The following is a 14,692-nucleotide window of genomic DNA, read 5'->3' on the forward strand; positions in this document are numbered from 1 at the left end:
TGATGATAGTAATCTCCATTGTGCTGGAAACCCAAAACCTGTGCTGTGTCAATAAATGTGTGTTTAGTAACAATGCAGACAGAGGCTTCTCAAATGAAGAAGTAACAATGCAGGCAGAGGCTTCTCAAATGAAGAAGTAGCAATGGAGGCACAAAAGCTGATAGGCCCTGGAGTCTTCGTACCAAGCCTGGACCATAGGCGCAGGGTGGCGACCCCGAGCTTCCTAGACAAGCTCTGCTTCCTTCCACCGCCGAGCCCCTTAAAAGCGATTATGCCCAAACCACTCCAGCTGGCGGATGAAACCCCCAACACCCATCTCTCCGCCCAGCAACGCCAGTCACACGGCTTTCCCTTGGCGTGTAGCCTGCCTCGCCGTTCCCGCTCTACCATGGCCAAGGCTTTCTCTGCTTGCGTGCTGAGCGCATGGAACTCCCTGCCTCGGAGAATCCTCGCACAGCAGCCATACAAGGAGGGGATGCTGCAGTTCAAGAAGATGGTCCACCATCACCTGTTGTCCAACAACTGAATGCAAGCAACTGACGCCTTGTAAACCTGCTACATGAACTTGCTGAGCCACAGGCTCTCATGTACATGCACTCTCTCTTTCTCAATCTACCCCCACCCTCCCCTCCCGCTCCCCCTGTTCTTTCTCTTTCTCTCATACTTCCATTAATTTTTTTATCTGGTGCGTCCAGAGCGTGACGATGTCGAGACCAGTTGGTCAATGGAATGCCTGGCCCCCACCACCATGGCTGCTGCATGTTTCCATTGCATGCACTACATGGCTTTTAGTAAAAAATAATAATAAAAAAGGCAGAGGCTTCTCAAATGAAGAAGTAGCAATACAGGCAGAGGCTTCTCAAATGAAGAAGCCTACAGTAGGTCTTTGTGCTCCACTTTCACCGCAATAACACAAACAGAAGTCTCTGCTGTGAGCACGGTGGCTCGGCAATGGCTATATTTATTTTGAAGTATTGATACGACATCCTCTTTTTGATTTAAAAATAATAATTGTATGCATAGAGATAAGAAAAATAAGCACAGGATACTGCTGCTAGTCGCACAGCACAGCACACAGAAAACGACAAGATGTTACAATGAATGTAACAACACCCGTCCAAGCTAAAGGACCTACATCCCTGCCCCAGGGCGGTATCTTGAAAACCCCAACACACTCACCACACGGTCATCATCCAGCTTCAGTTCAATCACAATACAGTGGTATTCTTCCCATGCAGATTCAACTCCCCTGGCACTACCCATACAATCTGAAGCTGTACGTAACCATACAAAGGCCAACGACGCACACACCACCCCTACGTTTTTTAACTAAAAAAAGAAAAGCCGTCGTAACCGCCACAGTCACATGGCCAATAAGAAATACGACTATATCGATAAACACACACCCAGAAGTCAGGGGTGGGAGGGTAGGATACAAACTGCACCAACGAAAAGCCACTGCGAAGTGACAGGAATGCGGTCAAGCACAACATTTTTTGCTGAAGCAAAAAGTTGCAGGGAAATCCCAAAATCAGTGTGATTTTACATGAGCCCAAATGGTCAAGTTACCCACAAAGACACAAGCTTTCCAACTCTCTTTGGCCGTTGGAAAGCGTACCGTTTCTTTTTCACGTGTCACTAGCATGTTCTCTTTGCACATGCTGGTGTCTTGGCCATCTTGCCCCATGGAAATATTGCCACCGTCCAAGAGTCCCACCGTCCCAGGCAGTGGTGTCAAAGGTCAAAGGGCAGTGGTATGACCGGGGGTCGGGGTGTCCCCCGGGAAAATGACTCGGATATTTTCGGACAACAGCGCACGTTTTAGCCCTCTCTTATTGCTTTTTTGGGATGAATTGGATGGACCATCTTGGAAGAAGGGTGGTATGGCCATGGTGGTCCTGGTCCTACCATGTGATGGCAATCCTGCCAGGGATACATTTCTTTATCTTTAAAAAGGCAAATCTCTGTAGGAGGTGTTGATCACTGCAAAGAAACACTGCTGTGCATGCTTACAAAGCTAACCACCAACTGCTTGATTATTGCCTGCAGAACCCAGGGTTATTGTCCGTAATCTGTTGCACTGTTTCTTTCCTCCTAGTTCTACCTGCACAGGCCGCTACTTTGCAGGAGTTCCATGATACAATGCAGTGCCTGGTTGTTCCCACCACCAGGTGCAAAAAGCACAGCACAGGCGCTCTGCTCATTTTGCACCAACTCCCTGTCCACTACAAGTATGCTCCAACCCCCGCTGTAGTCCAGCCTAGGTATAGTATTTTAATCAAGGTCTATCGCCTACCTGCCTCCGCAATGGATATACTTCCTTCCTCGTCTTTACTTAAATGAAGCACCCAAACCACGGCTGACACTAGCCACTGTTTCTCCCGGTTTATTGCACCCACTCTGATTGGTAACACATAGTACTGTCTCTTTCTTATTGGCTACGACCATCGTGAGAATAAAGATAATAACAAAAAAGTATAGTCAGGCAGCGTGCCGTACACAGCCGTTGGCATCTTCCAGTCTGGCATACCGCGTACCTACATTCAATCCACATGCTCCTAGACTGTTATGCATCCTGGCAAATTATACTTTCAAACATCTCCTAGATTTCAGTGCAATGCACATGAAACTCATGGATGCTGAGAAAGGGATTTTGGGCTTTGGCCTCTGCTTGGTGGATCTGAAATATCCTCCGGAAGTGGAAAGGTGATTACCGTATTTTCTCTTATAAGAGCCCGGGGTTCTTATTTTTTCAGTGGCAGCTCTACCCGCGCTACCAAGAGTGCATAAACAAGAGTATGCAACTGTGGTTATGGCCCAGTGCGCGGCGCGCTGCCTTCATTATGTAACTTGCCTTCATCACGCTCTGAAAGCATGCATTCAAACTCACAATTTCTCGTACGAGCCCAACCGTTTTGCTCGATTCGTTCCAGTACCTACGCGATCTCTGAATTCTGGCGCGTGAACTCCAGTTCCGTACGAAAGTTCATTTCAAACCTGAGGGAAAGTGCGGTGTTTGATTTTCCGCAGTGCGCGGACTGCAGCTGAATGATGTGATGAAGGCAGCGCGCCTCGCATCTGGCCCATAGAAAAGAGATCACAGTTGCATACTCTTGTTTATGGACTCTTGGCGCTACTATTAGAGACTGGGCTATTGTTGGAGACTGGGCTCTTATTTTTTTTCAATTGTCATATCAAGCCAACTCCAGTCTAAACAGACATAAACTGACCATATCAAGACTGATGTTTCAACCCTAACTCAGGAATATGGTCAAAACAGATGTTTCACAATAGCATTGGCACCAGGAAGGAAGCAGTAGACCGAAAACGTCCTTACAAATATGTTCTTGGCATGTTGTACTGCTGTTTTATATGCAGTCAATATACTTGTTGCATACTCCAATTGTGACCCGCGCTACTATTAGAGACTGTGCTCTTATTATTTCAAACCACCCTCACCCCGGGTCATTATTGGAGACTGGGCTATTATTAGAGAAAATACGGTACTTTATTTACACGCTCGTTGTCTGTATCTATGCTGCATTATCGTGCAAAATGTTAGCAGCTTGTGATTGGACGAATACAGTTTCTCACCTGCTATTCTCCTAGAACCAAGGGCTTTGAGAATATTCTTGGAACTTCTCAGTGTTACACCTGGCCTAGTTTCTTTCTTGCGCCCATAATAATTACACCGTATAAAATCAGTATGCCATGTCAATTACAATATCAGTATCACCTTTTCTGACGAGCCTTTGAAAGGCGAAACAGCTGTCAGAAGGAAATGTTTTACCCGTGACCCCCTCGTTGTTTGAAGTTATTGGTGTGAGTAGTGGCTACCAAGGGTAGCAATGGTCGGCTTTAGAGCGCATGGAGGGTTAATTAACCCTTAATAATAATAATAGCTATGAAAAGTATGAATGATCGATTTTTCAGCTCCGATCATCATTGATGACCACTGATGATCGGAGCTTGAAAATCGATTCTGGAAACACACAATCTCAAACCTTGAACAAATTGTCATGTTGCGTGGTGATGTATGCGGCATTCATACTTTTCATAGCTATTATTAAACTTTTATCTCCACGTAGATTGCCTAGTGCCTAGTGCCTAGTTATTGCACTTTCTGACTGTATATAGTATCCATTTACAGTGATGGAGAGATACTCTTAACTCGTATCCATATGTCCTTTTCCTTTCTACATTTATTTATGGCTCAACATCCGAGTTTCAAATAATAATAATAATAATAATAATTAAAAAGCTTCCGTGGAGATAAAAATGTAATCAACGCAATAAATAGAGTAAGCTGCGCACTCAGTAAAAACACCATAAGCAAAACTTGTTTTCATGTAAATAAAGAAGCTTGTTCCTAAACGTTTTCGTCGCCATCTCATCAGAGGATTACTGGCAAATCAACAAAAGCTCTTAACTCAATATATATACGCACAATGCAAGTAATAATTTAGACCCTAACTAGCGCGATAAAATGAGAGCTGAAAGAAACATTACACCATTCAACGATATCAGGTGACAGCAGATGCGATAAATTCACCACTAGAAAGTTACCATGCAACCACAAACGAGAACTACTGATCTAAATTCACAAACATTTCAACGTAAACAAATTCTTTAAATTTGTTTACAGTGAAATTGTTTGTGAATTTAGATCAGTAGTTCTCGTTTGTGGTTGCATGGTAACTTTCTAGTGGTGAATTTATCGCATCTGTTGTCACCTGATATCGTTGAATGGTGTAATGTTTCTTTCAGCTCTCATTTTATCGCGCTAGTTAGGGTCTAAATTATTACTTGCATTGTGCGTATATATATTGAGTTAAGAGCTTTTGTTGATTTGCCAGTAATCCTCTGATGAGATGGCGACGAAAACGTTTAGGAACAAGCTTCTTTATTTACATGAAAACAAGTTTTGCTTATGGTGTTTGTACTGAGTGCGCAGCTTACTCTATTTATTGCGTTGAATAATAATAATAATAATAATAATAATTTTTTTAAAAGAGGTCGGAGGCGGATAATACTTTAAAACGAAGGTAAGTTATGGGTCGCAAATATCCACGCAAACACACATCCAGTCATAATAAGGCACTTGTCATAAGTATCCGAACGTTTTCGGTCCCTTCTCATCAAGGATTATACAGGGAATGGCTCAAGCTGGAAAGACTAAAACTTATATAGCGTAAAGATAATTAGATAACAACACTCGTGACAATGTGGAAAATTATCAAGTTTAGCACGACACAAAACTCGAAGGAAAATAATAATAGTGACAACAACATAGTGAGCAAATTAAGTTACATTGTTACCACCTCGACGAGGAGTAACACCAAACAATTGTAGCGACAACACAAGGGAAGGGACCGAAAACGTTCGGATACTTATGACAAGTGCCTTATTATGACTGGATGTGTGTTTGCGTGGATATTTGCGACCCATAACTTACCTTCGTTTTAAAATAATAATAATAATAATAATAATGTAACTCGGATGGTGAGCCAATTAAATTATTGTGAAAAAGAAGAAAGACAAAATGGTGGACAGTTAGTCATAACTCGTAACATTTTGTCCTTCTTTTTTCACAATAATAATGATAATAATCTACAAGCGAGGGTCCCTGGTTCGAGTCCTGGTGGTGACAGTCAATTTTTTTCTTCAGACTTTTCCCGTTTGTCTCTTTCCCTCAAACCAGTTAATAATAAATACAATAATTAAAAGTTGAAACTCGGATGTTGAGCCATAAATAAATGTGGAAAGGAAGAACGTCCAATGTCTCACTACTCTTGTAAGTTTTGTGCCTAGTTATTGCACTTTCTGACTGTATATAGTATCCAGTTACAGTGATGGAGAGTTACTCTTAACTCGTATCCATATGTCCTCCTCCTTTCCACAATAATTAAATTAATAATAATTGGCCTGGAGAGCAGTATATAAGTGGTGCTTTTCAGGCACAATCTTCCTCAGCCTACTCAAGCTCAACTGATGAGGGGTGAATTCCCCGAAACACTGTGTATTGAGCAGGGAGTGGTGCTTTCTTGCAGGTTTGCCGAGTGGAAGGTGCGGCGTGCTCCTCTTGTGCTCCGGATGGCAGTCGTGAGTCAGTCAAGTGTCAAGTTCGGCAAGAAGCGTGTGTTCCTAGTTGGAACAATCAACTTCATGACTATTACCGCCGAAGTCGCAACTTCTAAGTTCGTATTTTTGTCCCTCACGTGGATGTGTGACTAGTTGTTGGAGGTGACAGCGTTGCGAATAGCTATACTGGCTCTCAACGTCTGTTTAGCACAACTCCATGAGCCACTCTGACTCACGCTGCTACCTGGAGCTTCACGAGGTGTTTGTCGCGCTGGAAACAAAGCGTCTCTGTAAGTTTGTATCCCTGGTGATGGTTTGGCCTGGAGAGCAGTATATAAGTTGTGCTTTTCAGGCACAATCTTCCTCAGCCTACTCAAGCTCAACTGATGAGGGGTGAATTCCCCGAAACACTGTGTATTGAGCAGGGAGTGGTGCTTTCTTGCAGGTTTGCCGAGTGGAAGGTGCGGCGTGGTCCTCGTGTGCTCCGGATGGCAGTCGTGAGTCAGTCAAGTGTCAAGTTCGACAAGAAGCGTGTGTTCCTAGTTGGAACAATCAACTTCAATAATGAGTTTGTTGTCTATAACTTTTTCGCTTCCTCAGAATTTGTCGCAGTCCCAAAAATGCGCACCCAATTTGTGAGCGACCTCTGGTTTTAACGACCACCTGATTTTACCAACCATTTTTCCATGCGCGTACAGTTTTACACAGAAACTGCACTGGATACTGCGACCACCTGCCTTGCGCGGATCAGCGACCGACTTTTTGTGCACCAAGTGCAATATTGGACCTGCAATCTTGGCTGGTGGGGCTGACTGCAACAGGGTTGAGGTGCGCTCTGAAGCATGTGCATGCAGTCAACAGAAGTGACAAAGGACAGTGCAGAATGCACTGCAAGCACTTGAGTGAGGTGTTCTTTGCCTGCCTGAAAGTAATGTATGCTCCAAGCTTGTCAATATGAGTACATGGAATTACGATCATGCTCATGTATGTACACGACCCGATATGCCACGAATGTATGGGACCTGGTTCTAAGAACCACCTGGTCGCTTAAATCAGGTTTACTGTACATGAGATTGCATAGAGCTGAATAGAGTGGTTGATTTCCAGTATATGTGGGAAATGGATGATAAAGCACTTCGTAATTCGATGTACATGTACTTGGCTGAGCTTTCAAGAGCTGGACGGAAAAAAGTGCTAAGCAAATAATAATTACAATTTCTCAGGGGAAATCATTTTTCAGTCCGGCATCATTCTTGATGTGCTCCTCATGAATTGCCAAAGCCAGCTTATTCTTTTTTCAACGAAATGCTGTTCGTCTTGGATTTGCTAGGCCTCCCCCCAAGCAGGAGATATCTGCACAGCTTTGCCTGTCAAATTCTCAAATTTCTAAATTCTTTAAGTTAGTAGCAGTGGTGAGGCTTCCTACAGCTTCATTCATAGGAAATGGTTTCAGAGCAGATCCCACTTTTCAATGGAAAAGAACGAACGGTCTGCTCTGAAACCACTTCCTTTAAATTCTCTAACTTTGCTCTAAAACAACATCCACCAACGTTTTTCACAGCTGAGACTGTCAGCTTGTGCTTGTCTTGGTTGCGCTCACCTTCCCCTCCTATGTTTTCATAATATGACTTAGATCCAAGTTGGAAGGCTGTTGGAGTGCGCACCCAAGACGTGCTAGAGCTGATAGGCAGTTAGTTGTAGAATGCCAGGTACTGTCGGTCAGTTGTGTGCAATGTTATCGCACGAGCTGATTGTCAAGTAGCTGGTGGTGTTAGTGGACATTATAGCTTAACTTGTAGTTCCTTGGTCCCTTTCTTTACTATAAATACAACAATTCCAGATATAGAAAAGAAAAAGGACCAAGTCGGTCAGTTGTGTGCAATGTTATCGCATGAGCTGATTGTCAGGTAACTGGTGGTGTTAGTGGACATTATAGCGTAACTTATAGTTCCTTGGGCCTTTTTCTTTTCAATAAATTAATCATTGACTCTCCATCCGAGTCACTTCCAGATATATTTCCTTTTGGGTGTTGAGAACCATACAAATAAGGTTCTTTGCAGCACACACCAGGACACTTGAGCTCTCTGATGCAAGCACATCGGGAATAAGCAGTCAGCTTCGACTCTGTAACCCCAAACCAAAAAGTTAAGAAGGAAAGGTTACCTTGGCAACCACCATTTGAGACGTGGAATTGATCCGGGTTAGCGCATATGTCACACTTATCACCAATATATCCCTCATTGCACTGACACTTGCCAGTACCAGCTGCACAACTGGTGCCATTAGCACCATCCTTGGAGCAATGGCAGGCTATTACGGAAGCACACGCGCAAACACATACACACACACACACAAACATAATATGCACACACACACATAGATGCACACATAGATGCACACACACACACACACACACACACACACACACACACACACACACACACACACACACACACACACACACACACACACACACACACACACACACACACACACACACACACACACACACACACACACACACACACACACACACACACACACACACACACACACACACACACACACACACACACACACACACACACACACACACACACACACACACACACACACACACACACACACACACACACACACACACACACACACACACACACACACATGCACATACACACACATGATGTTTGAATATGAGCTATTGAAGCATCACCCCAAGATTCTCTTGTTCCGAATAGACTGCATTTTGCGTCGGTATACTGAAGATACAAAATCAACGTTGAAAACAAAAAAGGTCCAGTTTCATAGGAGACTTCTCCTCTCCCCACACCGGAGCTCTTGCTTTTCCACCGACTTGACTTCACATTTGACCTAAACACAATGATCATTGCATTTTTTCCTCGCCAAAGTCTTTTTGTATTTGTTTGGGCTATCGGCTTGGAATACTCCAATGAATCTGATATGAATCTGGCTTGACCAATCAAGCACATCCAAAGCAAACAAGGACAGGTATTGCAGGATTTACAGCAAACCGTACCTTGACAAATGGTTGATGATTTGAGGTCTACACAAGCCATGTGCGATGAGTCAGCTTGGAAATGTCCAGCAGCACACTGACTGCAGTCACGGCCAACAAAGCCAGGGCGACATGTGCACTGCCCTGTAAAGACATGGCAAGAGGTGCCAACTGAGCCTCCGGTAGAGCAGGCACATGCAGCACAATCCCTGCTGGTGGAGTTCTTGTAATAACCTCTGCTACAGAACTGGCACTTGTCTCCGGTGTACTGCGGCAGGCAGAGGCAAGAACCGGTATTTGCGTCACAGATCGTACTGTTCATTGTTCGATTGGCCGTGCACCCACAGCTAGCGCAGCTATCCAGTCTGCCCCTCGATTGGTAATAGCCTTTGGCACACGTGTCACACTTGTCTCCAGAGATTAGATTATTGCAATAGCAAGTGCCGTTACTCATGTCACAGCTCTGCGAGCCCTGTTGGTAGCAGGTACAGTCCTTGCAGAAAATGCCTGTATGATCGCGTGTCTTGAATGCTGGGCAGTCCAGCACTGGGTGGGAGTGAACACATCAACACACCGAGACAACAACACACCAGCATAGAAACTCACTCCAGAACAATAGCATGCATACAGCACGCATACAGCTCCCACAAAAGTCGAGGGTGTAGCTTAGAGATGGGATGCGTACTTTTAGTCTCCTGTATGCACACATCTCTGTGCAGCGTGTAGATTCTGAGCAAGATCAAGATAAAGCCGCATCAGTAAGCAGAGACGAGAAACTCGTAGCAATGAGGAGACAAACTAGGGATGAGAGCACAAACTGTGATGTATAGAGCAGCTGGCACCTGCAGTCTGAAGACTAGAGAAGATTACAGAGCAAATCATATTGTGACAATGACATGATGCTCAAACGTCACGTCATAGATGCTTGACGAGTAGACTTTGACAATGTCGATGGGAGGTTTACCAATGCGAGTGAGACAGGAGGGCAGGCTACTGATGAACCTCCATACTGGAAGTGAGATGGGAACTTATAGAAAATAAAAGGACCAAGGAACTACAAGTTACGCTATAATGTCCACTAACACTACCAGTTACTAAACAATCAGCTCATGCGATAACAAAGCACGACACTGACCGACGGTACTGACGTTCTACAACTATCTTGCTAACAGCTCTAGCACATCTTGGGTGCGCACTCCAACAGCCTTCCAACTTGGAAGGTTCTAAGTTATATGATAACATGAGCTGATTGTTTAGTAGCAGGTGCTGTTGTAACTGGTGTCGTTAGTGGACATTATAGCATAACTTGTAGTTCCTTGGTCCTTTTTCTATAAATTTATCCTTGGCTCTCCATCTGAGATGGGAACATTAAAATTACAGGCTTGAGAGTTGATACAGATTGCCCTGATGATCCCCAATGGACGAAGTATTGGCATAAATTTATTCTTGTCGTGCAGCTGAGAGCCTGTTTGCAGATGGCGGTGCACACAAGGTGATACAGATGGTAATTTATACACATATCGGCTATAAAAGAAAGAAAAAAAGACCACCGAAGGCCCAGCCACGTATACTCACATGATTGACAAGTAGCACCGGTAAAGCCAGCTGGACATCGGCAGGTAAATTTGAAGATGCCATCAACGCACGTAGCATTGTTCTTGCATGGGTTAGATAAACATTCATCATAATCTGGAGCAGGAAATGGGGATGGGGATGGGGATGCGGATGGGGAGAAGTAACACAAAAAATGTGCCCATGAAGATGAAGCATGAATGGAGGGGTTGCTGTAAATTTCTTACACTGCACACAAGTTCACAATGGCAGAAAACGGAAGATTTGTTGGAGGCGCGAGGAGCACTGTCAAAACCGTCCGCAAACACTGATGGCAAGGTGCCATTGTCCTGCTCATTTATTTCCTCCGGAAACAAAAACTTCGTGACTTTTGACATGACTTTGCAAGAGGTTACTGTGGTGTACCACAAGGCTCCGTGTTAGGCCCCTTACTTTTCTGCATTTATATCCGCCGTACCCCTCAGAAATTTCAACATTGCCATGCTCTCCTGTTTGCGGACGACATCGCTTTTTAAATCATTGGTCGCTAGGCTTCAACCATGCTCAGAATGCTGCAGACAGATCTCTTGAATCTGGAGGACTTCCTCAGCGAACGGGGACTGGTGCTGAATCCCAAAAAAGTCTCAGCTACTGCTGCTCAGACGACCTGCTGCGCACCTGTACTTGATCCCCAGCATCACCTGCAAAGGCACTGTCATCCCCGAGTCCAGCCATGTTCTGTACCTTGGCCTCCTATTGGACTCGTCGCTCAGCTTCGAGCAGCAGGTGGAGCGTGTGTGCGCAAAGGCACAGTGCAAGGTTGCCTCATTCCGCCACGGGCGCCGCGATGTCTCCATGACCGGCCGCCGCATGTTTTACCTGACAATTGTCCAGAGTACCTTGGACTATGCCAGCACATCTTATGTTCATTGCTTGTCTGTTAAACTCCGAGACAAACTTGAGTCAACCAGCAATAGGTGCCTAAGGCGAGTGTTTGGCCATGATCGGTATACTTCTATCGATTTCATTCTCACCAAATATAACCTGTATACTTTCTCTCGCAGTGTAAACTAGAAGCTGTTTGTGTTTGTTTTTAGGTGTCTATCTTGTTGCACCAGTCCTCTTTTAAGCACGATATTTACCCCCCCCCCTGTTGTATTATGATGTAATGCATTACATAGCCATGCAAGAGCATGCGCGAGATACGCATCTTGCAGCTGCCTACTTTCATGCAGGATCCCTTAGATGTCGAGGTTCTTATGATTTGCCTACAATGGCCAAGTGAGAATATAATCCTATCGTAAACAACTAACTTGTTTACCCCGAAACACCCCCCCCCCCCTCCCGCTCTGCATCATGCCGCACAAGTGCTGCTACCCGCGGTCAAGCTTCAGCCGCTCTGAACCTACCCAGAGCTACGTCTCGTTACGGCCTGAATGCTATTTAATGTTTGGCAGCAGACAGATGGAACATGCTTCCACCTGGATGTCGTCAAGCTAAGCCCCTTTCTGCATTTTTCACAAGCACCAAGTCATTCCTAGGGTTCCCAGTAAAAAGGCAACGCCAGTTGGGAGTTCCCTAGTAAAATAATATATTCTGCTGCTACTACTACTGCTGTGCTCAACAGAAGTGTTCTTTTGGAAGAGAAACACTTCAACACATTCAATCAACATATCTACAGGATCGATTAGTGGGAGTAGAGTCTCAGTCTGGGTCGCCATCGCTCCACTCATCACCGCTGAAACCGTTCCAAGTGGCAGGTCGATCGACGCGATGTCGTATGTCACCGAGAAGGGTATCCGCGTCCCTGATCGTCTTCGCTGTTACCTGAATGCCTTCTCCAACATCTCGGCGGAGACCACGGCAGCGCTGCAGCGCTGGTACTCATTGCCTCCTCCGCTCTCGCTCGAAGATGCTCCGGAACAACAAACACAGGCAACGCCAAACATTTCAAATAATTTATTAATATTTCCTCCGCTGTGGCGGGTGGGATTTGGTTGGTGGATCTGATCTATCCTCCCCCACCGTTTAGGAGCCGCATCTGGCGCCTGATCATGGGGTGGTGGCGTCCCACGGGAGCGGAAAGGTGGTTCTTTACCAGGGAGTTGTACAACTCCTTGTTCTTGACATGCCCGGTACGTGAACCCGTCGGAGTTTTTTAATTGAATTCCGAGGGATATCATAGTCGTACCAGCAATTCCCGTCTGCCGCGATCAGATCTCGCCTTCTCCTCTGCGACCAAGGACACATTGTCGAGGCTGCTGGAAAAGGCGAGATCATCCACGTTGAGGTCTGGGCTTTGCAGTAGCTGAACGACTTCTATTTTGAACTTGTTTATCTTGTTCTGCTGCGCGAAGTGACGATTGTCACTCTCTGCGTTTTGGAGTTTTGACATCTTGCCGAACTGTTCGCATGCAGACAGGCGTTCCGGGGATGTCGAAGACTCGCTAGCTGCTATTGCTGTTCATTTTTCACTCTTCTTGCTCCTCGGCGCCATTGTCCTGCTCTGTCAAGTTCTCAACTAACAATAGCTGCGACGAGCAGTGAGCGCAGTGCTTTTCTTCCCATTGCGCCTGATGGACGAAAAATGAAAAACATGTTCACTTTTCTTCATTTGCAGGATCGACACCCTTGCTCTGCGACGACTGTTGGCTCTCCTAAATAAAAATCATGCTTTCTACGATTCCGAAATGTCATGTCAGTGTTTCAGGCTGACAGAACCAGAGCAAAAAGTAAAAAGTAAATTATCGTGTCCGTTCCTGAAGGGAACTCACGACGGCCGCTAACATCCGATAAACCCTAGCGGCAGATGCAGTGCCAGAGAGAGAGAGAGAGAGAGAGCGCGAAATAACAGCAGCGAAACGTAGTGGAAAATGTCACGAAGTTTTTGTTTCCTGAGGAAGTAGATTTATAATGAGGCCTTATTAGCTGGCTGAAACAGCTAGCTGTCACAACCAAAGGCTATAAATGCATAGATGTAGGTAAAACAAATGTGCCCTGCAATCAGCGTTTCACAATTTACTCATGCATGTCGACATAATACTATAGGAAAGGCTTTCAGCGAAACATGTCCTACTTGTTCCTATACATAGATAAACAAATTGGTAGGTCAATACATTGCTAGACCAGGCCGCAGGCAGTTATTTAGAAACACATACACACACACACGCACACACACACACACGCACACACACACACGCACTCACACACACATTAGCATCCCCCACCTCACAACAGAGCCGAGTTTTGGATTAAGCTGGGAGCCCCGATTCGAGCAACTGGTATGATGGCTCTGCTTGGAGCCGCTAGCTGGCTCGCAGCTGAGTCAGCAAATGACTCCGCTTGGAGCCACCAATGACTCCGCATGGAGCCCCCAAATGACTCCGCATGGAGCCGCCAAATGACTCTGCATGGAGCCGTCAAATGACTCCGCATGGAGCCGCCAATGGCTCTGCTTGGAGCCGCCAATGACTTCGCATGGAGCCGCCAATGCCTCCGCATGGAGCCGCCAATGACTCCGCATGACTCTGAGTAGAGCCGCCTAATGCTAAATATATAGAGATGCATAACCAGTTGAGAGCATATATTCTCATGGACTATACAGATACCGTCATGTGTGCGCCAGAAGCATGAGTTGAGCTAGTGGGTGGGAGGGTGGAAAGGAAATTGCTTGGGAACACATGTTCCGCAAGTTGCACGCTCGAAAGTCCAAACAGCAATGACATGCAAGAGACATTGTACAGGATATTGAAGGGCGCGTGCCCACATGACTCGTGCCTACGCGCAAGTCGGGCCAGCTCGCTTGGCTGGCTGCTAACTCGCGTTAGCATGCTAACGCTCATCAAACGCGACACATACACACACGCACATGTGCTCACATACAAATGCAGACAGACAGACAGACACACACACAGACACACAGACACACATCTAGGTGATGAAACACAACACCAAATATACAAAAGTGGTTTTAAGATGTCAGGGGCGTAGCACTTGCTAAGACTGGTACGACTATGGCCGTACCACTTTTCGAAAAGTGTGGTC

At 45.5% G+C, this 14,692-nt stretch overlaps 1 protein-coding gene across 1 annotated transcript in view; it reads right to left on the minus strand.

The window, feature by feature from the left end:
* The window catches only part of LOC135828877 (uncharacterized), a 197,871-nt gene that overhangs the window by 36,611 nt on the left and 146,568 nt on the right, over positions 1-14,692 (minus strand). Inside the window, exons 13-15 of the mRNA XM_065341309.1 lie at positions 10,673-10,786; positions 9,119-9,643; positions 8,245-8,391 (exon numbers count right to left, since the gene is read on the minus strand). Of these exons, the coding sequence (XP_065197381.1) occupies positions 8,245-8,391; positions 9,119-9,643; positions 10,673-10,786 (786 nt within the window). The remainder of the gene's footprint in view (positions 1-8,244; positions 8,392-9,118; positions 9,644-10,672; positions 10,787-14,692) is intronic.

This window comes from Sycon ciliatum, chromosome 12 (genome assembly GCF_964019385.1).
Source record: "Sycon ciliatum chromosome 12, ocSycCili1.1, whole genome shotgun sequence".
Taxonomy (NCBI): Eukaryota; Metazoa; Porifera; class Calcarea; order Leucosolenida; family Sycettidae; genus Sycon; species Sycon ciliatum.